The 26513-nt window shown below is 39.5% G+C and overlaps 4 protein-coding genes across 5 annotated transcripts in view; 3 read left to right on the top strand and 1 right to left on the bottom strand.

Annotated features, from left to right (window-relative positions):
- Positions 1 to 5751, top strand: part of LOC148068426 (gap junction gamma-1 protein-like) — a 45439-nt gene extending 39688 nt beyond the window's left edge. For both annotated transcript variants that reach the window (XM_087803759.1, XM_087803758.1), the window contains exons 2-3: positions 3035 to 4206; positions 4595 to 5751. In XM_087803759.1, coding sequence (XP_087659885.1) covers positions 3057 to 4206; positions 4595 to 4608 — 1164 coding nt within the window. In that variant the 5' untranslated portion in view covers positions 3035 to 3056 and the 3' untranslated portion in view covers positions 4609 to 5751. The remainder of the gene's footprint in view (positions 1 to 3034; positions 4207 to 4594) is intronic.
- A 1477-nt stretch (positions 5752 to 7228) lies between these two features.
- LOC148068425 (fas apoptotic inhibitory molecule 1-like) lies at positions 7229 to 12122 on the top strand. Its single transcript, XM_087803930.1, has 5 exons — positions 7229 to 7265; positions 7780 to 7910; positions 7997 to 8225; positions 10351 to 10400; positions 10472 to 12122. Exons 2-5 carry the CDS (start codon positions 7794 to 7796, stop codon positions 10619 to 10621), a joined length of 546 nt encoding a protein of 181 aa, XP_087660056.1. The 5' UTR covers positions 7229 to 7265; positions 7780 to 7793; the 3' UTR covers positions 10622 to 12122.
- Positions 12123 to 13725: 1603 nt separating this feature from the next.
- On the top strand, positions 13726 to 22059 carry ccnyl1 (cyclin Y-like 1). Its single transcript, XM_087804310.1, has 10 exons — positions 13726 to 14370; positions 16695 to 16769; positions 17333 to 17376; positions 17448 to 17548; positions 17623 to 17658; positions 17730 to 17781; positions 18057 to 18176; positions 19063 to 19229; positions 20588 to 20750; positions 21365 to 22059. The coding sequence occupies exons 1-10, from the start codon at positions 14208 to 14210 to the stop codon at positions 21479 to 21481; spliced, it is 1038 nt and encodes a 345-aa protein (XP_087660436.1). The 5' UTR covers positions 13726 to 14207; the 3' UTR covers positions 21482 to 22059.
- Positions 22060 to 24513: 2454 nt separating this feature from the next.
- Positions 24514 to 26212, bottom strand: fzd5 (frizzled class receptor 5). The gene has a single exon (XM_087804602.1). The coding sequence runs from the start codon at positions 26206 to 26208 to the stop codon at positions 24514 to 24516; it is 1695 nt and encodes a 564-aa protein (XP_087660728.1). The 5' UTR covers positions 26209 to 26212.
- Positions 26213 to 26513: the final 301 nt, after the last annotated feature.

The raw sequence follows: 26513 nt of genomic DNA, 5'->3' as shown, positions 1-26513 counted from the left end.
GCATCTTTTTTTCTCTCTCTTTTTTCTCCTTCTCTGTCTGAAAGCTAACACCGCCGTTGCGTCAGGGTTTAACCCATTTTTTAAACCTTTAAACCAGCATAACTCTGTCTCTTAAAGTTACATTTAAAAGCTTTTTTTAAGTTAAAATGTTTGCGCGGGGCGCTGATCAGTCTGGGCAACCATGTGTGCGCAGCCGTTGTGTCTTTACGGTACATTGTTTTTTTTTTCCTCCTTCAGAATTAGACTTTTAAGTTTACATTGATAAATGGTAGTTGTTAAAGTACTACGTTGGTTTAATAATTCGGGGTTTTCATTGTCGTTGCTCCATTGTTTTGAATTGCGGATTAAAGCAGGGATTCCGCGTTTTTTACCTTAATATGTAGCATATTTGCTCACGGCTAATTGTGGATGTAGTTTGAGGTTTTGAACGCACGTGGAGCTAATTAATCCCAACTAAAACGAAAATAATTGATTTAATCTCACACAATAGTATATTCTGTTAAATTACTTGTAAAGTACAAATTTTCTATTTCTAAACATTTTTCCTTTAAAAAAAAAAAAAAAAATCCAGTTACTGATCAGTTGGCATTTCCTGGTTTGACCACGTCATCCATGAATAATGTTAGAATCTTATTAACTCCCGACACATGCTGTCTCCATCCACACTCAGCTGTGTGTGAGCAGGGACTTCCAGAACTATCCCTCCAGATGTGAGGGCCACAAAAGCCTGTTTGTTCCGAAAGGCTCTGAAGCTTGCCAACCACTATTACACTTCTGAGCCTTTAAGTGGGAATGGATCTGTGGAAAACAAGAAAAAAAAAACCTCGGGCTTTAAATTAAGTATAGGAATAGTTGATCCTCTATAGGCCCCTGGTATATAACTCACACTGGGAGACCACATGGATTATGCATATTGGAATATAAATGGATGGGCAAACGACAAGTAGGCCTGGGAATCAAAATTAATGTTATAAAACTAGAATATTAAAGCACTATTTGTCTTTTAGTATCAATGAAACTGGGTAGATTTTTCTGAAGAAAAGGTGAAGTAAATGCAGTAAACATCAGATTGTTTTGTTGTCTAGAATGTTCTTTTTTTCTGAAACAAAACTACTTAAAGTACAACTAGACCAGAGTGGGGGGGGGAATTAAACCCTTTTTTACTTTTTAAAATGTCATTTTTCTAATTGTTAAAATGAATCTGATTTAATGTTTTTTTTTTTGGGGGGGAAAAAGGCATTTAGGCTTTTTCAGTATCAGTACTGTTTTCATTGGATACCAAACCCTGACCACAAGTTTCCAAAATATGTGTTTGGTATGAGATTGTGGTCTTCCTCTTTTTCGGCAATCTTTGCTCATTGAATCTGTTGCGTTCAAGGAATTCTGTTTGAATAGAGTTTTAAATGTGCTTTATTAGACTTTGTAAAAGAATAAGAATTTTTATTTCCAGCTCAGGACTATTTTAGAAATTACTTCAGACTTGGAGGCATCAGGAAATGAGTTTCAATCAAACTTTGTTATTGTTTGTGTTCACCGGAACCAACAGAGGGATTGAAGTAGAAGTGGCTTGTTCAATTCACATAAAAAGGTCTGGTAAAAGTGGTTTGGAATATAAAACAAATTAAGGGCCCAATGAAATAAAATGATATAGGAAGAAAGGTTTTATAATAATGGTTTCATTATTCAGATGAATGAACAAAACGTAAAAACCAACCATAACATTTCAAAGATTAAAACTCCTCATTATTGATACTGCTCCTTTCTGCGTAATGCTGCATAACATTTTATGGTTTTTGTTTTTTTTACTTCTTTGCAGCTGAAAACATGTTGGTGTAAGCCAACTTTGCATCTGTTAAAACTTACAAGTGGTCAATGCCGCTCTACCCTTTCACAAGTAACTGTAAGGTTCTGAGGTTGTAAAGCACCAGGTGAAACAAACAACAGTTGGCATTTATGGCGGGTTGATAGCAAAGTGCGGTGATGTGTGCAGTTAGATGGTGTTGGCAACTTCCCATAGTCTTTTGGCTGTGTCGACTCTGGAAACCTCTTCAAAATTCCTACTTTATCAGCCTCCAAAACAGCTGATCAACTGTTCAAGTCATGTATGGTGTGAGGCTGAATGGAAACTTCTCTGCCTCCTTGTTTATCAAGGGAGAGTTTCTTCAGAGCCTTGTGCCCAACGTCTTATTTAGACAGTGCCCTTATTCATTCCTGAAGAGCTGCCAAGTACAAGCTGTTATTATGACAATCCTCAGGGTGATGTATCCCATTCAATGGGCCATATGCCATAAGGTCATTGTTATAGGCCCTTTTATTCATGCAGGGAAGTAAGTTTGTCCTTTTTTAGTCAAGAGGTCAGTTGTTTTCTTAATGACTAATGAAGGATTATATGAAAGATGCAAGGACCAGACCATGACTCCACATATGCGGGCAGAATCTCGAGCCTTTTTTTCGGTTTTATGTTTAGACATTTGCTCAGGAATTCAATATCGATAAGTCCCCTTTTGAATTTGGTATTTTGACATGGGAGGTCCCGGTCGTTCATGTGAATTTGGAAGCATTTATTGAAGCGTCTCTCCTTGAGTCTGGTTGCAATGTTGTGATAATTACTCTCTTCCCTTTTTTATGAGGTTGGTCACATGTGGTGTGAAACCTCAGGAGTTGTGTGTGTGTGTTACCTTTGTTTGTTTGTGTGGTTTTACCACTGGCAAATTATTTAAACTGTGCATGTAATGGTTCAGTTGGGTTGACAGAAGCAGGGTGGCACAGACCATGAATTAAACCTCAGATTTACAATATTCTAATGAGGGAGATATTTGCATGGAAGTGGTATTGGGAATGTCTGTGCATGCTGCAATTGCGCCCCCCGCATGGCAGCAACGGCACTGCAGGTGATTGAGAGTCATTTATAAGTGGCAAACTCATTACCATTGTGATGGTTAATATGGCTATTAAAAACCTAATGTTGTAAAGCAGTTTTTTTGTAAATGTGTGGGTCTTTACCATTACTAATGTCTAAATTGCTCTCTTGCAGACTTCCTGGTTGTTGAGGCAAAATGAGCTGGAGTTTTCTTACCCGCCTCTTGGATGAGATTTCCAACCACTCTACGTTCGTGGGCAAAATCTGGCTCACCCTCCTTGTAGTGTTTCGAATTGTGCTGACTGCCGTTGGAGGCGAGTCCATCTACTATGATGAACAGTCGAAATTTGTGTGCAACACCAACCAGCCTGGTTGTGAGAACGTTTGCTACGATGCTTTCGCGCCACTTTCGCACATTCGCTTCTGGGTGTTTCAGGTGATCCTGATCACCGCGCCGACGATCATGTATCTGGGTTTTGCCATGCACAAGATCGCCCGCATGGACGATGAGGATTACAGGCCACGACCAAGGAAGCGTATGCCAATCGTCAGCAGGGGCGCCAACAGAGACTACGAGGAGGCGGAGGATAACGGCGAGGAGGACCCCATGATTCTGGAGGAAATCGAGCCGGACAAAGAGAAAGAAGTCGTAGAGAAGCCCTGCAAAAAGCACGATGGACGTCGTCGCATCAAGCGTGATGGTCTCATGAAGGTTTACGTGTTCCAGCTGCTGTCTCGCGCCATCTTTGAGGCCTCCTTCCTCTTTGGACAGTATGTCCTCTACGGACTGTCGGTTTCGCCGTCTTACGTGTGCTCTCGCTCTCCCTGCCCACACAACGTGGATTGTTTTGTCTCACGACCCACAGAGAAAACCATCTTCCTGCTCATCATGTATGGTGTCAGCGCCCTCTGCCTGCTCTTCACGTTGCTCGAGATCCTTCACCTTGGCTTCAGTGGGCTCCGCGATTGTTTCTGTGCCCCTCGACCCAACCGCCCCCCTCCGCCTCGTAACGCTGCTCTCGCAAGCCAAAGATCTTCGATCAGCCGCCAGCCATCCGCCCCGCCGGGCTACCATACCGCTCTGAAGAAGGGCCCGTCCAGCAAATTGGGCTTCAGGGATAACCTTGGAGACTCGGGTCGTGAGTCATTCGGCGACGAGTCCTCGTCCCGGGAGTTGGAGCGACTGCGACGACACCTTAAACTGGCCCAGCAACATCTGGATCTGGCGTATCAGAGTGAGGAGGGTAGTCCGACACGAAGCAGTAGCCCCGAGTCCAACGGCACAGCTGTGGAGCAGAACAGACTCAATTTCGCTCAGGAGAAGCAAAGCAGTACGTGTGAGAAGGGTGAGTCTCTATTTACCCAGAAAACTGTTTGAATCTCTCCACTCTAATGATATTACAATCTTAGACACAAAGTTTTACAAAACGGTTTGTTACACAACTGCCTAAAATATGTGTCGAACAACTATTTTGTGTTAACTTTTAACATGATCTTCACACGCCTCATGGCTGATTGTTGTGTTTTGCTGCCTGGCTGACCATGAAACAAATAATTCCCTCAGCCAAGCAACTTTTTTTCTTTTTTTTTAACTCTTCTGGCATATTTTGAACACGTTGTTGCTCGGCAACATAAATGAGGAACAGCTGGAAAAGTGTCCGTTACAGAGAGGACTGTCTGTTGGAAACAGATGTTGGTGAGATGTCGTGCTGACGTATTTCCCTTCTCTTTCAGGTCTGCGTGCATAAGTTGCCATCTTCCCAGCTAACACTGGTTTCACATCTGGACTAGAAGGAGGACAAAAGGGAATCAAATGGGGAGCGTAATTGTGTATGAGTGTCATGACAAACTCACTTGAGGTGAATGAAGTCACCTTGAGCCTCCAAAGTTTTTGCAGGGCAGTCGTGGCCTACCTGAAGATCCAAAGTGCTTCCAACCAAGCGCTCAGTTGAGCGTCACAGGAACTTCTCCCTCAGGGCAGCTATACTTTTGTCTTTTTTAATGTAAGTCTTAGATCTAATAGGTATGTTTAAAAGTTCAGTTCATGCATCTCTTATTCCAACAAAACTGGAACTTCATTTTTTTCAAAAGGGGCAAAGCCAGTTCTGCAAAAAAAAAAAAGTTTGTGTCGGTGAGATGTTGTAGATGCAGGTTGATGGACGAGGTTTCTCTCACAAGGAAATGGTACTTGAGTGATTGTTGGTCTGAAAACTTTTGCAATTGTTCATGAAAATTATTTTTTTCCCTCCGAGCGTGTTCTTCTAACAATGCTGGCTACAAACCAGAAAACATTCCCAAGTTGGTGCCAGCTGTGGGAACGGGAACACGGTTGGATTGCCTTTGTCCAAAGGATCAAACAAACCTGGGTAATGCTTGAATAACATGTATTTCTTGATATTGTCTTGTATTTGATACTGTAATCTGTGACTTGGGAGGATTATGTCATTTAAAAAAAAAAACTGTCTCTGGGGTCAGCAGTTCTTTTTTTGTTACTTTTTTTTGTTTAACATTTTGACATTCACTGCTGTCTTAGCTTTCAAAAGCCTGAGTCTGTTCTGGGTGTGTTTCGAAAAAATCCCTTTAAAAGTTCAAGTGGAACTATTGACTGTGGAACTAAGTTGACTTGACTGTGTTGCTGAAGTTTTTTAAGGAATCGTACTGTGTTCATGTATAGATGAAGAGTTGGTTGTAAACCATTTAAACGTTTCCATGTGAATTCACGCTGCCTTCAACACGCTCCGCCATGGCAACATTTTTTTTTTTTTCAAATCATACCCAGTGCCATTAATGCCAACTCGAATACTGTCATCTCAAGTTATTTTTGAAAAATGATTTTTGTACTTTTATACCTTTTCTATGGATAGATTTTTGTGTGTAGTTTTAAAATAAAACTTCTCATTATAAAAATGTTCCCTGTTCTATTTTTTTCACTTGATGGGTGTTTGTAAGTTGCAATGTGTGTTCAGATCCGTTTACGATGAAGGGGAAAACGACATGGACCATGATGGAGGTTCAGGGGCCTCTTCTGGTATAGTGGTGGGGAAACTAGTTTTGAAGGGGGGAAAAAAACTAAATGGAATTAAGACTTTCTGAAAGAATGTCAAACGAGCAATTCCAGGGCCCCCTTTTTTTTTTCAGTAGGATCAAAATATTTTTTAACTGAATAAAGCGCTGAAATTTAATTGGACTTTTCATAGTCTTCCAACATTAGTCAAATTCAATTGACTCAGTGAATCTGTGTCAAAGCAAACTCCTCAAAACGGAAAACTTTTTTCATATGTTCTGGAAGAATGGATTTTGGTTTATTTAAAGATTGGCTAAAAAAAAAAAAATATTCATAGCTTCTTATGTCATGTGTTTTGTAGGGAGGGAAAAAAAAAGTATCAGTTACTCATTGACTTTTGTTTAAAGTGGTTTGAACCTATAATTATAAACTGAAGTTTCACGTTTACCATGTTGCAGAAATAAAACGGTTTCATCTGAAGAGTTAAGTTTCAGGCAACTATATTAAGTTCTACCCCTTGAAAGCATTTTAACATATTTAACACATGTTGAATACGTATCGCGATGCAGTGATAAAGGTAACGTGGAAGATATATTGTGTAGTATTGTCAAATACTTGACTCTGTAGTTTCAGAAATTACAGACCACATGACTCTTGATGAAGTCGTAACTGCTTTAATTTTTCTTAAACCAAAATATGTTACAACAGCTATTAAAGCTGTTGACTGTATCCTTTTTTCCTCAAGTCATCGCCAGGATGTTGTGATATTCCATTCTTAAGATGTCGTGGACAGAATGACATATAATTGATGCATAAAAATTAACATACGCTACATGTTAACTGTAAATAAAATGTATATATATATATACATTTTATTTACGGTATATCAGTAGTATTTCATTGTATTCACACTGAATTGTGTAGTAGTATAAACCAAAAAATAACATGTCAAAATGATTTAAAGGCCTTTAAAAAAAAGAAAAAAAGCTTTTTTATTATTTATTGATACAGTTCTGTTAAATATCGATAAGGTATTTTGTAAAACGATTGCAATATTTAAGTGTAAAAATATTTTTTTTACACATAGATTCTATTAATGACATAATTCTGTCATTTAAAATGCATGGCGATCTTAAGTAAAAAGAAATGCTTCCCCAAATACAAAGTATTATTATTGTAAAAACAATCTAAAGATGGCTATCACTGATGTAATCTCGTAACCATAGTAACAGACGCGACTTGACTCCTCAAGAGCTTCATGCGTGTGGATAAACTGCAGAAAACGTCCCGGCTGAGCATCTATAAACACCGACATTAATGCGGATCACTTTGGTTTTGTTTCTGTAAACGAAGCAAGGCATTAGTTCATATTTTTCCAGCATCCATTGAGAAGTGAAAAGGGTAAGTTTAATGTTAGCTAACATGATGCTAACGGAGGCTAATGCAATGTTGTGATTCTCCGGCAATGTAGTTCTTGTTTACATTTCAAAATAAGAGCATCGCGAACTTTTTATATCTCACGTATGGCATTTTATCATCAAATTCCGAAACTAGTGTCGTAGAAAAACAAGTGGGTGGTTGTGCAGAATTTTAAAAAAGTTTAGTTTCTTCAATGAAAGTTTTTCGCTTTAACATTTTGGCTCTTATGTTGAAATATTCACACCATTACCGGAAGTTGCGCTGTTACAATTATTTAAAACTTCCCTCTCTTGTTTGTGTCGCGAGAAGTGCTCTTAACTGTTTATTATTATACATTCAAACTCAAAGTGGACCGAGTCGGTGCATGTTGACAAAGATATGATTTTACATTTAAAACCGATATGTTGAAGATTTTTGCGACGCTAGCTCTGTTAGCCCCCCGTGGTTAGCCAGGTATAAATAGCATCGGTGTTCAAAACCGTTAAATCGTTTCGAGGTTCTTCGGACGACATGATGTCCAGCGACATCGCTGGGGTCTGGGAGGTCGCCCTGAGTGATGGGGTGCACAGGATCGAGTTCGAACACGGAACCACCACCGGCAAAAGAGTCATTTACGTCGATGGCAAGGTATGACTCATATTTGTAGGTGCGCTCCTTTTCCTGTAATTACGGCGTTAATATCGGACTTGTTTTGTTTTTTTGGTGGGTTTCAGGAGATCCTCAGGCGGGACTGGATGTTCAAGCTTGTGGGCAAAGAGACGTTTGTCGTGGGTCCACTAGACACGAAGGCGACCATCAACATCGACGCCGTCAGCGGCTTCGCCTACGAATACACGCTGGAAATAAACGGCAAGAGTTTGAAGCAGTACATGGAGAACAGGTCGAAGGTCACCAGCACCTGGCTGCTCAATCTGGACGGAAGTGACCTCAGGGTGGTCTTGGGTGAGCATCAGTGATCCCTGGACTGCATCACCTTGGCATGTATCAGTGTGTGTGGGCTCAACCCACGAGTTCTATTTCCAACCTGCTCCACAGCATCAACAGTGGCATAAGAAACTTAATGCAGACTAGAGCTTGTAGATGTTGATGTTACCTTTATTCATCCCTTTATTTTAGATGTCACTAAAACCCTAAACAAAAAGTAAAAAGGTTTTTAAATGGTTTGAAACTTTTGAATGTTGGGGAAACTGTACCTTAGGCTGTGTAGAGTCCTGGTAAAGTTCCTGGGGGGTCCACCTAGGAGTCTCGGAAGCCCGGGGCCCTGTGAGAGATTTGGCGAAAAAAACAAAAAAAACCTTCATCTACCGTCATTTTTTTCCAAACAGGATGTTGACGCTAGTAGTGATGGGTTGATGAGGCCTCGTGATACAGCTTCAGCTGCTTAAAGTGCAACTTATGTGTTGATTTAAGTGTGTCTTAAATAGATGTTGGACTATTGCATCATCAATATGTGTCTGTTTGTACAAAACTCTCTTTTCATTTAAATACGTTAGAAAGTGGGCTTTACTGGAGATGAAAACTTGTTTACCAAAACCACATCCACTCTGCTGCGATTGGTCAACCATCAGAGTTTGTCACCTCGCGTTATCAATCCCGGAGGTTTCCAGCTCCAAGGGGTTTGTTGTATAAACAAAGCGGGGCATGATTACAGCTGGCTGGAGAAGGAGTGAAGACTATTATTACGTATTACGTCTGATCTCATAACCTCTCGTTCGCTGATCATTTTTTTTAGATTTATAACGCAGAGTGCCATCTAGTGGCCCTTTAAACTGAAGACACTGCATCATGATACAGCATCACACAGCTGATCCTTTATCATGATGCCATAACCCATCAATACTGAGTAGTATTCTCCGGTTCATCAAAAAGTAAAAAACCCTTAATTAAGTTTCTTCCAACACTCGCTTTTCGGCGTCTAAAGATTTTTCCAATCAAAACCTTCCTTTGTTTACTTAAATCCTACCTGTTATTAATTTGTCGCATTTTCTCGATGGCTTAGCGTGACAATAATCAGAATCAGAATCAGAAACTATTATTGCAGAGGTTGTAAACAAAACACATTAAAAAAGAGTTTGAAGAGCAATTGCGTGGTATTGAGCACCTTAAGGGGGAGTTAAATTTGTATTCAACCTCCTAATATTATGTCAGAGATAAAGTTAAGCTCTTAAACTGCTTTCTGCTCCTCAGTGATACAGTGACTAAATCCTTCTTCTAATGACTGCTGCTCAATCGGGCAGCTCAGAAGAAGCAGTAACTCATTGACGGAGAACATTCACCCTTTTGTGATCAGTCAAATGAGATTTGCTGATGTTAATATCAGCAGCACAACAGAGAGAAGATTAAAATAAGGAAAACTGTATATTTAGACAAAAACAAGTTGAAAGAATGACTGAAGGAATACATTTAATTTTGAACTTGTGTTCAATATAAAACATTTTGGTAAATACAAAACTAAGAAATACAAATAAAAAAAAGTTTAAAAAAAACACTAAATCACCCTTTTTAACTTAGTTTGTAGCATAAAATTGCAAAATACAGTATTTCTCCACATTTAGTAAATGCATATAAACTCCTATATCAATACGTAACTATCTTTGGAAACATGTAACTGTAAAATTAACATTATGCTACATCCATATCCTTAAATAAAAATAATATAAAACAACAACATGATATACTATAAAGAAATTGCAAATACTTAGCAGATATAAATTTAATTACATAATATATACTCATACATGCAACATAATTATCCCTGTTAATATATACCATATACTATATAAGTAAATTGCAATATAATCATCAATACTGTTCGATTTATATATTTATTCCCCATCATCCTCAGTTTTCACTCTTTCTCATCCACAAACCTGTTTAGAAGTGTTTTTTTGTTAATTTTCTTTTATTACCTATATATAGATGTAAATTGTCGCTTATGTATTTGTCTAACATTCCTTATTTAATGAAATAGTTTTCTAAAAATGTGCAAAATTCAATTGATTAAGGTTCACTTGGAAATATGAATAAAAAGTAAACAAATGAAATATTTTGTTTATTTTCACCTCAGAGAAGGACACAATGGATGTGTGGTGCAACGGACAGAAGATTGAAACAGCTGTGAGTATGAACATGGAACACATCTTTCCCTCAGTATTGATGTTTGAAAGAGGCTGTATTTCCTCCTGCAGGGGGAGTTTGTGGACGACGGCACCGAGACACACTTCACCCTCTGCGACCACAACTGCTGCGTGAAGGCGGTGAGCAGCGGGAAGAGGAGAGACGGCATCATCCACACGCTCATCGTCGACGGGACGGAGATAGCGGAGTGTACAGAGTGACTGAGAGGAGCAGGTCGGACTCTGGGACCACTGAACAACTAGAACAGACTCTTTAAATGACTTCTCAGACACTGGCTTCAAACATTCTTACTGCTTGATTTTTACCTCAGAGAATTCAAAATATTTGAAGAAAAACCAACTTTTAGAACTTCACAATGCTGGAGATACTTTTCCATTACATTTTTTTTTCTCCACATAATTGTGAAAATCCAAGTGAAATATATTTTGATGGTTAATATTTAATAGCTTCTAATGTTTTTATTATTATTTTTCACCTGAAGCAATAATAGAGACAAAAGTCTTTTTAAAAGACGTTTTATTTTATTTGAAATTCACAACAACTCGTGAAATATCTTTTTTCAATAGAATTTAAAAGTGATTGATCATGATTAGCCTCCATTTATACACACAACTTGTAAGAAACCTCTAAAACCACAACCTAATAAGCTCTGAAAATGAAACCCGTCACTGAACAACACTATTGCCATTGTTTGGACTTGTTTTCCAAACCTGTCCCAGCGAGTCTCCTTGTGTGGCCTACAAAATTGTCAAATATGAGATATACGTTTTAAAAAGTACATCAAATACTGTAGAAATTTGATTGTGACTTTAAGAAAAACATATTCATCACCTGACCCTGATAATGAAGAAATGCAACAGGCTCAGTGTTTATACTGTAAAGAATGATTATTTTAAAATATAATTTGTGTTTGAAGACATTTATTATGTGTTAACGTCCCACTAGTTGTGATGTTCTAGTGGCATAATAGTGCTACAGTATAGATGAGATAAAGCCATATGTTCAGCAGTTCAAAGGGACTTGAAACGTCAGTTTACAACTGGTCAATTTTTACGATTGTATTTAAGTAATAATGATCATTTAGTACCAGACGTGCCATGTTTTGTATCATCATTTAGTGACGTTGACTTTTGGCACTGTTGTTGTCTTTAAGCTAGCCTGAAAAAGTTATCTTTTTAAAAAAATAAAATAGTGGTGTCGGGGGACAGATGATTGTATCATTAGTTCACTGCTCAGGAATGACTCGGTTAGTGTCACTCTGTCTGTGGTGGTGTTACACTGTGTCTTTGTGGCTGTAGTCGTGTCATCGACAATCATTGCTGTATGACATCATATTCATCATGTCCGAGTCTGATCTTTGTATTTATACTTCTACTAAATACTGTGTTCGACAAGGCAGAAACATATGTGTTGTTTGAAGCGTTTTTTTTTTTTTACTTAGGATCAGCTCCTCTCACTCTGAGACCGTGGTTCCCTCTTAGCTGTCATAATGTCTATTCTTGCATCAATCAAAACCAAATTGTGAAAATTGTATTTCTAATAAAATAGTTCCATAGAATTCCAGAGACTGTTAACTCATAAGTCACAAAAACTACACAGTCTAATTATTTTGGTCCAAATTAGTACAACAAGTTTTACACATCATATAGATTATTCTGCAACAGGGTTAACAGGATGGAGTGTGAACAAATTGTGAAAAGTTGAAACACGTGTTTGTATGTAAATGTTTTTGTAAACTGTTCAATAAAAATCAAGAACGTTGTCAAGTTGTCTTCATCGTGGAGGCGATTCCACCACCTGCTGGCGAGATGGTGTCATCGCAACAAATATTACATTTCCAGACCAATCTTTACATGGAAGCTGTAAAAATAGATTCGATCGTCAGTTCTGAATTGAATTGTATAAAGTATGTTTTTTAAATGTGTTTTTAATGGGTCCCAAAATAACTACAAATTAAAAACTTTACAAAATTTAGAATACGAATCCAAATATTACCATTCCGTATCACAAGTACGAATCATAACGGTGAAAAAAGTTCACAGGTATTACCAACAGTTATTTGTCACAGTTGTGATACAGAAACATAATATTTCGAATTAAACTCATAATTTTAAATTGTGACTTTAAGATTAAATCTAGAAAAACATGAACCTATTTAAAAAAGGCACAGATTTGATACAATTCAAGTACGAATATAACGTCTATTTTGAAAGTTTCCTTACGGAATTGTCTGTGTTTTTGTAAGTTGTGCTTGTGTCTGGAGCTTTGTGCATATTTATTCCAGATAACACATTTGTAAGTCGAGTTACACATTTGTGAAAATATCCACTGAATAACAGTCCCAAACAACTGTCCTGCTCAAATGTCATAGATTACAATAAAAGAGACCCATTTGTTGTATCTCATCCGCCGATATTTCAGGGGTTAATAAAGTAATAACTTTAGAAATATTGTCATGTTGAGGGACTTACTGCATCTTGGAGGGGAAGAATTTCACATTAGAAACATGCAAGTAACTTTAGAGATTTGGGTTGTCACATTGGTTGCCCTTTAATGAAAACTTTCAAAATATAATGTGTAAAACTGTCACTGTATTATAAATTGTAATTGATTCGTCCACTCTTTTCTGACAATTTAAAGTTCATTTTGGGTCATTCTGTCTAATTTGTAGATACGCAAAGTGTTAAATGCTGACTCTAAATCAGGGACGAGCAATTAAATTACCCCAGGGGCCACATTATATACTGTGACTGTTGCAAGGGGCCGTCAAGCCAAAAGAAAGAAGAAACAAAAACCTAGAAAAAATAAAGGCTCAACAAATGTAACTGTGTTGTTATATATTGAGGAATAATATAGATAAATAGTTAGTTATTGTTAGTTATCAGTTGCATACATACCTTGACCTCTAGAGGGCACTACTTTTGCCCAGGTGTGAGTCTAAATAGTCTGGGTATATTTATGTGCCTTCCTTAGAAAAATGTTTACTCATGCAAGCTTTTTTTGACCTGGTCTTTAACTAAGACTTGTCAAATGTTTATTCTATTCTATTCTCACACACGGCGAGTGTTAGGAAAGTTAAAAAAAAAAAAAGGCGTGAGTCTAACCATAAAAATAGAATCGGCGTTAATACGTTTAAACCGAGTGGGATCTTCTGTGAGAGACACGCCTCTTAGCCAATGAGTGAATAGAAAGGAGTTACGTTTTAATTCCACCAATGAAATGCGTGGAATGTGGGAAAATGGGCGGATCTTCAAAGTCTCGTACCCAGAATTCTTCTGCTTATTCCTATTTCCAAAGTCTGGGGCTGAGGAAAAGCTTTACGGATTTATTTCTCCTGTGTTTGGATTTTACTCAAAACCACCCGTAGTAGTTTGTAGAAGTGTCGGATCTTCGTCGCGTTTAACACGAAAGCATGTAGAAAAAACTATTTAATGTGTCGCTCATAGTATATTAGATCTAATTTAATATATATCACTCGAGCTAGCTAGCTAGCGAGCTAGCTAAGGAACTTTAGCACAATGAATGAATGAATGAAGCCGGTAACAACCGTGGTTGTTGACTCAACATATTTCCTCGGAAATAAAGGTAGTTATTTCAGACGTCGAAAGGGGCTCAACCGTTGTGGCTACATTGCTAACGTGTGGACAAGAGATGCCATTTGTGGGAGTAGCTGCGCCAGCGCCGCTGATGTGTACTAGGCCGCTCGCTGCTAACCTGACTTAGCCACCTAAGTATTGTTTGCACTACTACGACGAGCGCAGTGTTGGGTTCACGTTAACCGTCGGAATGGGAAACACCGTCTCGTGTTGCGTGTCTCCCGAATCGAGCCCCAAACTGCCCTCCAGACAGCCGGCGGAGAGGTTGGAGGAGTTCCAGACGAGCACGGAAGTGAGCGACGATAACACCGCGCCCTACTTGCAGCACATCAGCGACAGAGAAGTTCCTGACGGTGGGTAGATCTACTACAACTGTGTTTGGCATCCACACCCTCCTTAGTCAATGTTTGGCCAAAGCTTTCAAGTAGATACAGTGAGTGACACATACATGCACAGAAGCAAATATTATGTCAAGACAGTCGACTGTAGTCACCAGATCTGATGCCTGCTGTTTTCCTTCAGTTCATATCTTCCTCCAGGAGGATGGATTGTGAACATTGGAAACTTTAATAGTGGTTATTAAATGTCTTCTTGTCACGGCCCCTATAAACCCTTACTAACTGTGAGTCTACTTAAGTTTAAGTAGTTATACTTGAGGTTCAGTTTTGACATCCCTTAGCAAAAATAAGTATGTTCAAGTTTACTATGAGTCTACTTATTATACACTAAAATTGAAGTGGTGTAATTGAAGATTCCTTTTATATATGCTCTTTAAAATAATGGTACGAAGATGTATATATTGGAGAGAAATACTTCCAGGCTGTTGCTCCTAAGCTTTGGAACAATCCTCTTCTCTCTCTGTGTTTGATGGATCTACTGACTCCTTCAAGAAACATCTTAAGACATTTTTATCTGTTCAGGCTTTTACTTGATTTTCTGGAACTCCTGTGTTGTTCTTAGTATTATCTTGACCTTTAAAGTATATATCTGATTGAGTATTGTTTTGATTGTTTAAGAGCTTTGTGACCCTGGTCTTGAAAAGCGCTATATAAATACAAATTACTTACTTACTTACTTATATTTGTACTTGACTATACTTAATTAAATCTACTTTAAGTACTGTATACTACTATTTTCTCCGGGCAACTCAATTATCCTAGTGATCCAGAAGTACATTTTATTATGGAAAAGGGTGATGGTTGTCAGAAAACGTCTTACCCGACCGCTAGAATCTTCAGGTGTCATACAGTTAGACAGAGCGGGTTCCATCTATTTACTAGAGGTTATACGTATTAGATTGATAGTTTAGAGAATGGTGTATTTTTAACTGTGTATTGTTTTGTTGTTCAGGCACCTTGTGACCCTGGTCTGTGAAAGGCACTTTACAGATAAACCTTAGTTACTTTAAAACAAACTTTTGTAAACTAAACTATTAACTTTTTTTTATTGGATTGTATGCCTAGTACACTGGGAGTTTAGAGAGAAGTATACTTCTGTAAACTTCAATTGTTCAAACTTTTCAAAGAACTACGAAATTGTTATACTTTTACAACACTACAAGTACATATACCTTAGCATACTTACTATATACTTCTATACAATATCAGTTGCTTTTACAAAATAAAGTCTTTGTTAACTATCCTTCCATAACAAAAACGGTATTTACTCAGTAATTCATCTCAGTGTTTGTTCTATTTAACACCGTTTGTTTTAGACTTGATTGACAAATGCAGGTGTCCAGACTCTTAGCCAATGGGCAGCCATGATCAGCGATACAGTTCCCTGGAGATCATGACTGCTGACGGAGCCTAGGAGTTGAAAGCTAATACCAGAATTTTGTCCTCTGCTGTTAAGTGTAAATATAAATCTATAGCTACACATGTTTATCCGTAACAGAAATTCAATATGTCCTTATGGGTTGGTCATTTTTTTTCTGGTGACTCCTCTGATTCTCCCACATGAGAGTTCATAAGCTTTTTTCTTTTTTTTCAGCTTGTGAAGAGTCATTCCTAGACCCCTCGTGAAAATGCATGCTCTCATTTTTTTAACAGATTTCACAATATAGAAAGTTATTCATAGCTGCTCCAGCTAAGGCATTAAGATGATGTGTATTTATGGATACATGCACGTTGTTTGAAAGTTATGTATCCAACAGCTAAAGCTCTTGTACTCAAGATAATCTAAGAAAATATTTAAAGGCTTCTCAAGTATCTTTTAAAACAGGCATAACCGGCAAAAACAACATGACCTCCTTAGGGGATGTCATAAGACAGGAGTCACAGTCTGTACATTGCCAGGATTTAGTCATACATTCTCATTATACTAATGGACTACACTTGTGATGCACTCAATGGTGGTTAAATACTAAATTTGCAACACATTAAATGGCTGCTCCCTGTAGTTTAGCACATCCAAATCGTAGATGAAGGTTAAATGAAGATCTCTGTTATTCTGTTTATCTAGTTCTTAGTAGAACATTTGAACTGTTTTTGAGATTGTGACCTTGCATGCTAGTTTTTCACCTCTGCCAATGTATCTGTGTTTTTTGCCTTTAAATCTGTGTTTGTTCTTTTATGATAGTATGGGTCATGTTATTTTAATATTAAAAGCCTTGAATTCATAAAAAATCTTTACAGAAAAATCGGTCTCCATTTATTCTCCCTTTTTTTCTTCTCAGAATTGGCTTTGGAATCCAATCCATCTGACCATGCCAGAGCGAGCACCATTTTCCTCAGCAAGTCCCAAACAGACGGTAAACCCACTCACCAGAATCACTTAGTGGAATGGAAGTCATTTCACTAGAATGTTCTTCGTGTTTCATAAAGTTTGTTAATAATCATTTTTAATTTGACTGGAATATTATTGAGGTTTCTGTGGCCATCGAGCACTTTCTCCAACATTGTTTGAGCACATGGTAAAACCTTTAATTTACCAAATAATAATAGATTTTCCAAATCCTATCATTTAAGGATGTCGCGTTTCAGTCTGCTTGAGCAGAAAAAAGCCTCCCATTGGATCTTTTTTCTCCTTCTCCAAGATGGTGAATGATATATAGAAATAATTTCAACCACCGTGTCCGATCCACTTTTAAGTGGTTTAGCTGTCATGTGGTGTTTGGTCGGGTTGCCTGGTTAGATTAATAAATAACAAAATAATACTACTGTGTAGTCATGAACCTTCAAAATGGTTTGATGACTCATTGACAACTTTTCATATTGTATTAAGTTTTTGGATGAATGTTTGACACTTAAGTTGATGTGAAGTTACACAACATTAGTCCCTAGTGTGGCTGTAACTTTGCTGCTTGTTTTCCAGTACGTGACAAAAGGAAAAGCAACCACGTGAACCACGTCAGCCATGTGAGTGTCTAATTTAATTCAATTGTTGCCTCAGTTCTGCTCGATACTTATACGCGAGTGTGTCGCCACAGATGTCTCCTGGTCCACTGTCTAAGAAGTACAGCTCCTGCTCGACCATCTTTATAGACGACAGCACCGTTAGTCAACCAAACCTCAAAAGCACAATTAAATGGTCAGTATTAATCATTTTTGACTCCAAATTTGATTTGTTGGTTGTTTTAATTGATGTATTTTTCTTTCCCACAGCGTTACCTTAGCAATATATTACCACATCAAAAACAGGTGTGTGCACTTTTTATATTGTACAAGTTGTATCATCAGATGCATTCAGACATTTTTCTTTCTTTCTGTAGGGATTCTGATCGGTCGCTTGATATCTTCGATGAGAAGCTGCACCCTTTATCTGTAAGTAAATATTCTGCCTCGAGTTGAATAGATCGATCATAATCTCAAGTACAATAAATGTTTAGTACAGGTATGAGAATAATTCAGATGTCTGGTTTATTCGAAGAAATGATCAAAACGAGAAGTTTGGCAAAGGATGGTTGTTTTACTTGAAATGAGATATATTATTGTTATGTAATAGTCGTATGACTAGGAAATGTCTGTTCACCCACTTTATGTTAAAGTAGTTTTAATGCAATTGTTCTTTACACATAATCACATTTTTCCTTCCACAGAGAGAACCAGTGCCCGAGGACTACTCTTACATCGACCCGGAGCACAAGCTTATATTCCGCTTTGTCAGAACACTGTTCAGTGCCGCGCAGCTGACTGCAGAATGTGCCATCGTCACTCTGGTAAGTCCCTGTGGATGAACACTCGTGTGGAGAGACGTCATTCGAGTAGAAAAAAGTGGGTTTTAAACCAAAGTAAAATGGGACCAAATATGTAATAAAAATGATTGTCGAGTTTGTTTTCATTTTAATTTCAAATGTTATTTTAAAAGTTTTGAATTTAATTAAGTTTTATTAACCCTGTTGTTGGTCAGCAAATTGTGTAAATAAGTCAGTGTCATTTGAAAAGCGCCTTTCTAGACCCCTTTCACAAAGCACTTTAACAATCAAAAACAATGCACAGTTAAAATATATAACTGTGCAAACAAAGCTGATTCAAGACACCATTACATTCATCGTTTGGTTTCCTTTTGCAGAAAATGTCATTTATGTTCACCTGGACTGCCTTAAATTTTCCATATATTAAAAAACAAATATCAACATTTAGCTCGTGTTGAAACGAGAATTTTAAATAAACTGTAGTCCAAACATATAACCACCAGAGGGCGCACGTCAAATACTGTTAGCTGTCTCTCACTCATCAGTTTCAGTTTATTTTAAAAGGAGTTGGAAATATTTTGTGTATGTTTATTATATGGATATTTTTAAATTCATTTCAAACTAGTGTGATTATTTGATCTACTGTGAAAAAAAGTTATGATGTTGATAAACCCACAGTAGATGCTGTTAGTGTTCAAACTCACATTTTCCTCTCAAATACAATCATCTTTTTTAGCCTCTGCTTGGTCACCAATAATAAATAACCTTTTGTAAAGATATATTTTTTTGAAACCATGTTTATGTCTTGTATGACAAACAATAGTGGAATATAAAACACATTAATATCGTGCCTTTTCTTTGTTTCTTTGGCTCGGTCCTGACCACGTCTTAACCTCTCCTCTCTCCACAGGTGTACCTTGAGCGTCTTCTCACGTACGCTGAACTGGACATCTGTCCCACCAACTGGAAGCGGATCGTTTTGGGAGCCATACTGCTAGCCTCCAAAGTCTGGGACGACCAGGCCGTTTGGAACGTGGACTACTGTCAGATACTGAAGGATATTACCGTGGAGGACATGTGAGTGACATTCTTTTCATGCATTTGTTGAAAACATCCCTGGATATGTGCATGAAACGGCCCAACAAAAAGTGCTGCATATATTGACGAACACCAGGTACTTGTGTACTAGGGTCTGGGGTACAGTACGTGTTTGCATCAGGATGTTAAAAGGGCTTCTTTGTTTTAGTGATTTGTAAACGTGCATGTCTGGCTCTGTCTCTCTTCATCATGGGAGAGGCATCCAGTCAGTGTTTTCATCGCTGCCATTGAAGTGTCTTTGTGTGCCAGCGTGCTGGATGAAAGCTGGTAGAAATGTAAGAAGGGTGAAGGGAAATGGAGGGGAGGGTCTCAAGTGCTCTCGCTGTCTCGACATAATGGCCCCGGCTCTCGCCCACTCCATTAGTGGCTCTATCAGAACACACACACACACACTTCACTACACTACCCCGTCTTTGCTGACCAACAAAGCCCTGTGGATGCAGTCTCCATGGAGACCACTTCCCTGGACTCCGGTCTATGATGGTGGAGTGGACGGGATGATTTGAGATTATTAGACTTATATGGACAAGTACAGCAGCAACAGAAAAGACATGCAAACTGAATCAATCATGCTTTTTATCATTGATGCAGCTCGTGTCAAAGCTGAGCAGATGCTACAACAGCTCGCAGAAACTACGCTGTTAACTACGGCTGTGTATTGGCAAGAATCTGGTTACGATACATATCACAATACATGGGCAATGGTGCCATATATTGCGATAGTGTAGGAAAAAAGGATTTATTTGAAGTATTTCCCCAGCATTTGACTCGTGTTTGTTTTTGTGTAACCAAAATATGTGCAAACATCTGCTTTAAAATCTGCTGGAATTGAATGTATCCTCTCGTCCTCAGTCATCACTGGGTTTCTTGAGGGGGTCATTGTTCGTTTAGCTACTCGGGACCGCTGCCATCTAGTGGCCAGAAGTTTAATTGCAACATAGTCGTGAACCACCACAATTAATATTTGCATGTTAATTGTACATCTTAAAATTGATTTAAACATGCTACGCCAATAATACAATTTGTTTTGAAAGCCAAAAAGATTGAACCTTTCCCTGTAAATACAAAGTCAAGTATGCAGTTAAGGAAAAGAACGGACCTGGAAGTTTTACTTTTAATTTGTACAAATAAAGGACCAGAAACCTTTGTTTAAAAAAAATTCCCTGAGATGAGCCAGTAAATGAATGTTTTTTTCAATAAATGACCATCAATTTCGGCTCTGGAACTTCTTATAGTACAAGAGTCTAACTATTTAGACAACCATATGTTTGAAAAGCTTTCAATGAAAATATCCACACGCAGGTCAGCTGACTTGACCCCATGTCCTCCTCCCACAGGAACGAGATGGAGCGACACTTCCTGGAGCTGCTGCAGTTCAACATCAACGTTCCCGCCAGTGTTTACGCCAAGTACTACTTCGACCTGCGGCAGCTGGCCGACGACAACAACCTCAGCTTCCCACTAGAGCCTTTGAATAACCAGCGCGCACAGAAGCTGGAGGTGAGCGGCCAACGCGTGTCATTTTCCTGGGCCAAAGTGACCCGGGAAAAAATGTGTTTGTGGTATCCCTTGTGTTTTCTCTGGGTCAAGGTGACCCGAAGGCCCGGAAAAAAAATGTGTTTGTAAGTAAGTAAGTAATTTTTATTTGTATAGCGCTTTTCCAGACCAGGGTCACAAAGCGCTTAAACAATCGAAACAATATTCAATTAAGTATATATTTTAAAGATCTGAGACTGATAACACAACAGGAGTTCCAGAAAATCAAGGAAAAGCCTAAACAAATAAAAACTTCTTAAGATGTTTCTTAAAGGAGTCAGTAGATCCATCAAGCGCAAAGAGAGAGGAAGATTGTGGTATCCGTTGTGTTGCCACTGGGTCAAGGTAACCCGAAGCCCCGAAAACAAATGTGTTTGTGGTATCCCTTGTGTGGTTTCTGGGTCAAGGTGAATAACCTCCACCACTGCATACGTATTTATGGAAGCTAGGGTCACCTTGACCCAGAGACAACACAAGGGTTAATAATATAACTTTTATTTACTGCTTCATCTGCACTTAAAATGTTATAATATGAATATAATGCCATTTATTAAGCTAAGATTGGTGTTTTTCTTCAGGCAATTTCCAGACTCTGTGAAGACAAGTACAAAGACTTGAGTCGAGGCGCCATAAGACGATCTCTCAGCGCGGACAACCTGATCGGCATCCAACGCTCCAACGCTATTCTCTCTTAGTCTCTGACCATCAGCTCCTCCTCATCCTGACCCAACCTTACTTCCTTTTTTTTTTTTATTATTACCTTTACATCTTTAATGGTGAAGATCAAATTGACGATGTGAATATTCAATCATGTGGTTTAGTTAAAGGGAGTTGATCCTGATTGAAAGATGTTTTTTTTGATGAGCTCCTCGAAGGTGAAACGGAGCAAGAATTCTGAGATCAATATCGTTTTTTTTAATTTAAGTCTTTGTTAGTGTCTGTGGTGTCAGATCAGAAGTGCCATCTGGACTGGTTGCATGACGGTCACAAGGAAGGAAAGGACTTTTACCCTCCATACTCCCAGCCATCTCTAAAAAAAAAAACAAAGCAGGTTTCATACTTGCTTATATGAAAATAAGATTTCCTCGTGTGTTGCTGCGGAAACAGAGAGTTCTCATTACAGGGGTGTTGCCATCTCCCTCATCTCCCATGGGGAAGAAAGACTGAAGGACCCTCCATTTGCTTACTATGTAGGCCACTAGCTGTGTCATGTTTTGATTCCTTGGATTGCAGATGGAGTTTTTTAAAATAAACGTCAATCTTGCAACAGGCAGGTCGTTGTCATTTCTCTTATCAGCTGTTTATAAAAACACATGTTGAAACCATTTTAATTTTATTTATATATTATGTTGTTAGATGGCCACTGTGTTTAAAAAAAAAAAAAACGTATTTAATACAACTGTAAAATTAGAGGTGTGTGTGCTTGATTGTCAGTATATATATTTTTTTAATTTGTGCTTGTTTTCTAGATTTGTGCTAAAATTATCTACAAATATAACTGACTAAAAGTGTTCTCTCGATATGGAAGCTGAGATTTCGATTTATACAGTTAATTTTAAAAAGGTTTGTTTATTTTAGTAGATGATTTAAGAACAAACAATATGGCACATACTGTATACATTTCAAGCAGGAATTATTTTATTATTATTCATTTTAGAATCCCTTATTAGTCCCGCGAGGGGAAATTCGGTAGTGCTTTTTACAGCCATTCACACATACTGATGGGAGTAGGCTGCACACCTGCGCCAAGTTCACCATCAGGAGCAATCAGGGTAAAGTAGTGACAATCACGTAAGTAATTTTTATATTATTTAATATTGAATAAAGTATATACTTTAAAGGTCAAGATACAACTGAAAACATAACAGGAGTTCCAGAAAATCAAGGAAAACACATCTATTTCAATACTTTTTAAATTGAAAAAGAAATTGCTATTCTTTTATTCCTGGACTAAAACATCTACCAGGCTAAAAAGCGCATGCTGTTTATTTAAAAATTAGTTTATAAAGTAGATTTTTATGTTTATTTTATTTTTACTACTAGTGATGACGAAGCTTCATGAAGCGGTGTCATTATTTTCAGAGTCCACTAGATGGCGGTCTCTGCACTATTTACCTTTGTTTTGAACAACTCTTCTAATGAAACATCATTTTTAAACTGATGGCGCCACCTACTGACCTCTAAACAACATGACACTTCTACGCAATTGAACGTACCGATGCCGTTTCGATGTGTTGTCGCATCATTTACTTTGTACCCTATAGTATTTCTCCTCAATGTATGGGAAAACCTTAATCTTTATTAAGTCAAGTCACTATTATTATTATTTACCATAAGTCATTATCTTTCCATATAAGACTAACCATTGGTTAGAATCAGAACAGAAACTCTAGGACGCTAACAGAAATCAGTGTATCAGAGGGTCAGTTTCTTTTTAAAAGGTTTGGAGACCCTGCAAATGTCAGAAAAACATTGTAAGGATGTACAAATGTGTTTTATGGTATCCCTTGTGTGGTCTCTGGGTCAAGTTGAAGAACCTCCACCACTGCATATGTATTTCTGGAAGCCAGGCAGGGTCACCTTGACCCAGACAACACAAGGGTTAATAATAACAGAAGAGGGGAATAATAAAAAATAAATAAAAGAGTCTTAAATGCATCACTGCTGCTCTCTTGGAGAGACAAATTCTTCAAACGTTTGAGATCCTGGAATTCGACATCTTATCTAATATTACTTGAACATTTTCTTATTTTTTTATTAAATTGAATCTCGACACAGAGCAGAGGAGACGCTCAAATGCATTTATTCCATCATCTCCCTCACACACAGTGGGTCGCTTATGCCCCGCCCCCTTCCCTGTCACACATGAAGTATTCTCACATCTTTTTTTTTGAGATTGTGGCACAAATCAGTGCAGCCGGACATCTCAGTGGTTTTTATTATAATAATAAGAAACAAAAACACACAAGCGTTTTATATATATGTGGTGTCAAATTATTAATATTTATTGCAATGTTTTTTTCATGAGTCAAATGTTTATTCTTTTATTTTATTATTTAGTTTCAAGTTTACTTAAAAATAAATAAAAGTGTTTAAGTCATCTCGGTGAAAAGTCACACAATGAACATTTTACAGGTGAATGATATAATACTTTATATAAGACCTGATGTTTTATCTTTATTTTCTAATGATTTTAAGAAAATAAAACAGCAATATTCAGCCCTGCTGGTGAAACTAAAGGTTGCAGGCACATTGACTACAATGGCCTCCGTTCACGTCATAACAATAAATAACTTTATGAAGACTTAGATTAAAAAAAAATCATATATCAATCGTTTCACGTGAAACTATCATAAATTTAATAAACAAAAACAAATCCCAGCTTTCCCCAGATATTTTTAGATTAAAAAACGGATTAATTGGATCAATGAACTACTCATTATCATTAAATAATATTTCGATTTTAGTTAAGTATGGACATAACTAATGATCTGACTTCAGTGACTTAACTTGAAACATGTACACAAAGATAAATACACGAATATGAACATCAACCACATGTTAACATCTAAGATGAAAGATCAAGTATTTGAATTTTTCCTAATATATATTATACAAGTATGTCAAACATCAACCACGTTTGTCAACATTGAACAAGTAACGTCCTCTGTCCACAATGGAAGAATCATCCCATTAAAAAAAGGAGGAAATCAGAGTTTATAACGTCTCATGTTTGCTCGGCACATCCGTCCACGTGAGTCAGTGATTTGTGGTAGTTTCCGGGGGTCGGGTCCGGCCCGTCGCACACAGAGGGGGGCGCCGTCGCTCTCTGCGTCCAGCCGTGCACCACGAACTTCCTCCAGGTCTCGAAGGTCTTCCCGGACCAGATCCAGATCCCCGAGGTGATCCCCACCACCAGGCACATGAAGTACTTCAGCATGAAGACGGCGTAGTTGGGTCGGACCCCGGAGCGCAGGCGCTCGGCCTGGCAGCTGCACGCCAGCGCCCTCTCCCAGTGGGGCCGGTAGTGCTGCTCGTAGACCAGGCAGGCCACCACCACGCTGGCGGGGACCGTGTACAGAACCGAGAACATCCCGATCCGGATCATCAGGCGCTCCAGCTTGTCCGTCTTGGTGCCCCCCTGCTTGATGATGGTCCGGATCCGGAAGAGCGACACGAAACCGCCCAGAAGGAAGAAGGAGCCGGTGAAGAGGTAGACCACCAGAGGCGTGATCACGAACCCCCTCAGGTTCCGCAGACTCTGGTTCCCCACGTAGCAGATCCCGGCCACGGGGTCTCCGTCCACGGCGCTGAGTGCCAGGACCATGACGGTCTTCACGCTCGGGATGAGCCAGGCGGCCAGGTGGAAGTACTGGCAGTACCCCGAGATGGCCTCGCTGCCCCACTTCATCCCGGCCGCCAAGAACCAGGTGAAGGACAGAACCACCCACCAGATGGAGCTCGCCATCCCGAAGAAGTAGACCAGCAGGAAGACCAGGGTGCACAGGGCGGGGCCAGAGGTGCCGTAGAGAACGTGGAGCTGGTCCCCGCCGCCGGAGCAGCACGCCAACCGCTCGTGACCCGCCACCAGCCGGATGATGTACCCCAGCGACACGAACAGGTAGCAGGTGGCCAGGAAGATGATGGGCCTCTCCGGGTACTTGAAGCGCTCCATGTCCATGAGGAACGTGGCCACGGTGGTCAGGGTGGACACGAAGCACAGCACCGACCACAGGCCCATCCACAGCACGGTGAAGCCGTGCTCGTCCACCGAGAAGTAGGGCAGGTAGCACGGCTGGGCGCAGTCCAGGAGGGGCCCGGCGTGGACCCGGGGGGACAGCGAGTCCCTCTTGATGGCGACCAGGGGGTCCCTGCAGCGACACTCTCCGTCGCACTTCTGCGACCCCGGGGGTCTGCCCCGGCTCTTTGGGGTGGGCTTGGGGAAGAGGGGAGCCAGGGTGGTGGTCTCGCTGCTGTTCTGGTCCATGCAGAGGGTGTCCCCCTCCTGCCGGGGCAGCTGCTCGCAGTTCATCCTCTGGGGCCACTCGAAGCCGTACAGGCTCATGATGGGGTTGCAGCCCCGCTTGGCTCGCTCGCACACCGAGCGGCAGGGGGGCAGCGGCTTGCGGTAGTCGGGCAGGCAGATGGGGGTGTACATGCTGCAGAGGAAGAAGAGGAGGTCTGGGGAGCAGCGGATCTCCACCAGGGGCCAGAACTGGTGCACCTCCAGGCCCACCTCGTCCTGGTTGTCGTGGTTGAACTGGTTGGGCATGTAGGTGAGGTTGTAGCCGATCTCCTTGCACATGGGCACCCGGATGGTCTCGCACGCCAGGTCCTTGGAGGCCCCCGAGGTCAGGGGGACCAGCACCAGGACCAGAGGGATGAGGGGCCAGCAGGACAGCCCGGCTCCTGAACTCATCATGAGTCGAGTGAAAATAAAATCCAGAAGAAAACTGCAGATCTTATTACAGGATAGAAGAAGAAGTTTTACTCATCATTGATCTGAAGTTTAAATCTGACAAGAACGTGTTGCTGCTCCGGTTCACATGGAAAAACAATATATAGGTCAAATTGATTTAAATTGAGTTGCGAGTTTTCCTAAGCGCCAATATTTTCGTTGTCTTCTTAAAAGTCCCAAAGTGTTCCCCCACAGAGATCCAGGTACGCGAGGTTTTACTGAGTCCAGGGAAATGAGGCGCAAAAGAAGAGACGCGAGTCCTCTGAGGC

This window comes from Callionymus lyra, chromosome 12 (assembly GCF_982586985.1).
Source record: "Callionymus lyra chromosome 12, fCalLyr1.hap1.1, whole genome shotgun sequence".
In the NCBI taxonomy this organism is placed as follows: Eukaryota; Metazoa; Chordata; class Actinopteri; order Syngnathiformes; family Callionymidae; genus Callionymus; species Callionymus lyra.
This window is presented reverse-complemented; position numbering and strand designations above follow the sequence as displayed.

Excerpts from the sequence above, each read along its gene's own strand:
- LOC148068425 (XM_087803930.1), top strand. The coding sequence starts at position 7,794 with ATGATGTCCAGCGACATCGCTGGGGTCTGGGAGGTCGCCCTGAGTGAT. Across the intron at positions 7,911-7,996 it reads TCATTTACGTCGATGGCAAG|GAGATCCTCAGGCGGGACTG; the intron begins GTATGACTCATA and ends GGTGGGTTTCAG. Across the intron at positions 8,226-10,350 it reads TGACCTCAGGGTGGTCTTGG|AGAAGGACACAATGGATGTG; the intron begins GTGAGCATCAGT and ends TTTTCACCTCAG.
- fzd5 (XM_087804602.1), bottom strand. The coding sequence starts at position 26,208 with ATGATGAGTTCAGGAGCCGGGCTGTCCTGCTGGCCCCTCATCCCTCTG.
- ccnyl1 (XM_087804310.1), top strand. The coding sequence starts at position 14,208 with ATGGGAAACACCGTCTCGTGTTGCGTGTCTCCCGAATCGAGCCCCAAA. Across the intron at positions 14,371-16,694 it reads CGACAGAGAAGTTCCTGACG|AATTGGCTTTGGAATCCAAT; the intron begins GTGGGTAGATCT and ends TTTTCTTCTCAG. Across the intron at positions 17,782-18,056 it reads AGAAGCTGCACCCTTTATCT|AGAGAACCAGTGCCCGAGGA; the intron begins GTAAGTAAATAT and ends TTCCTTCCACAG.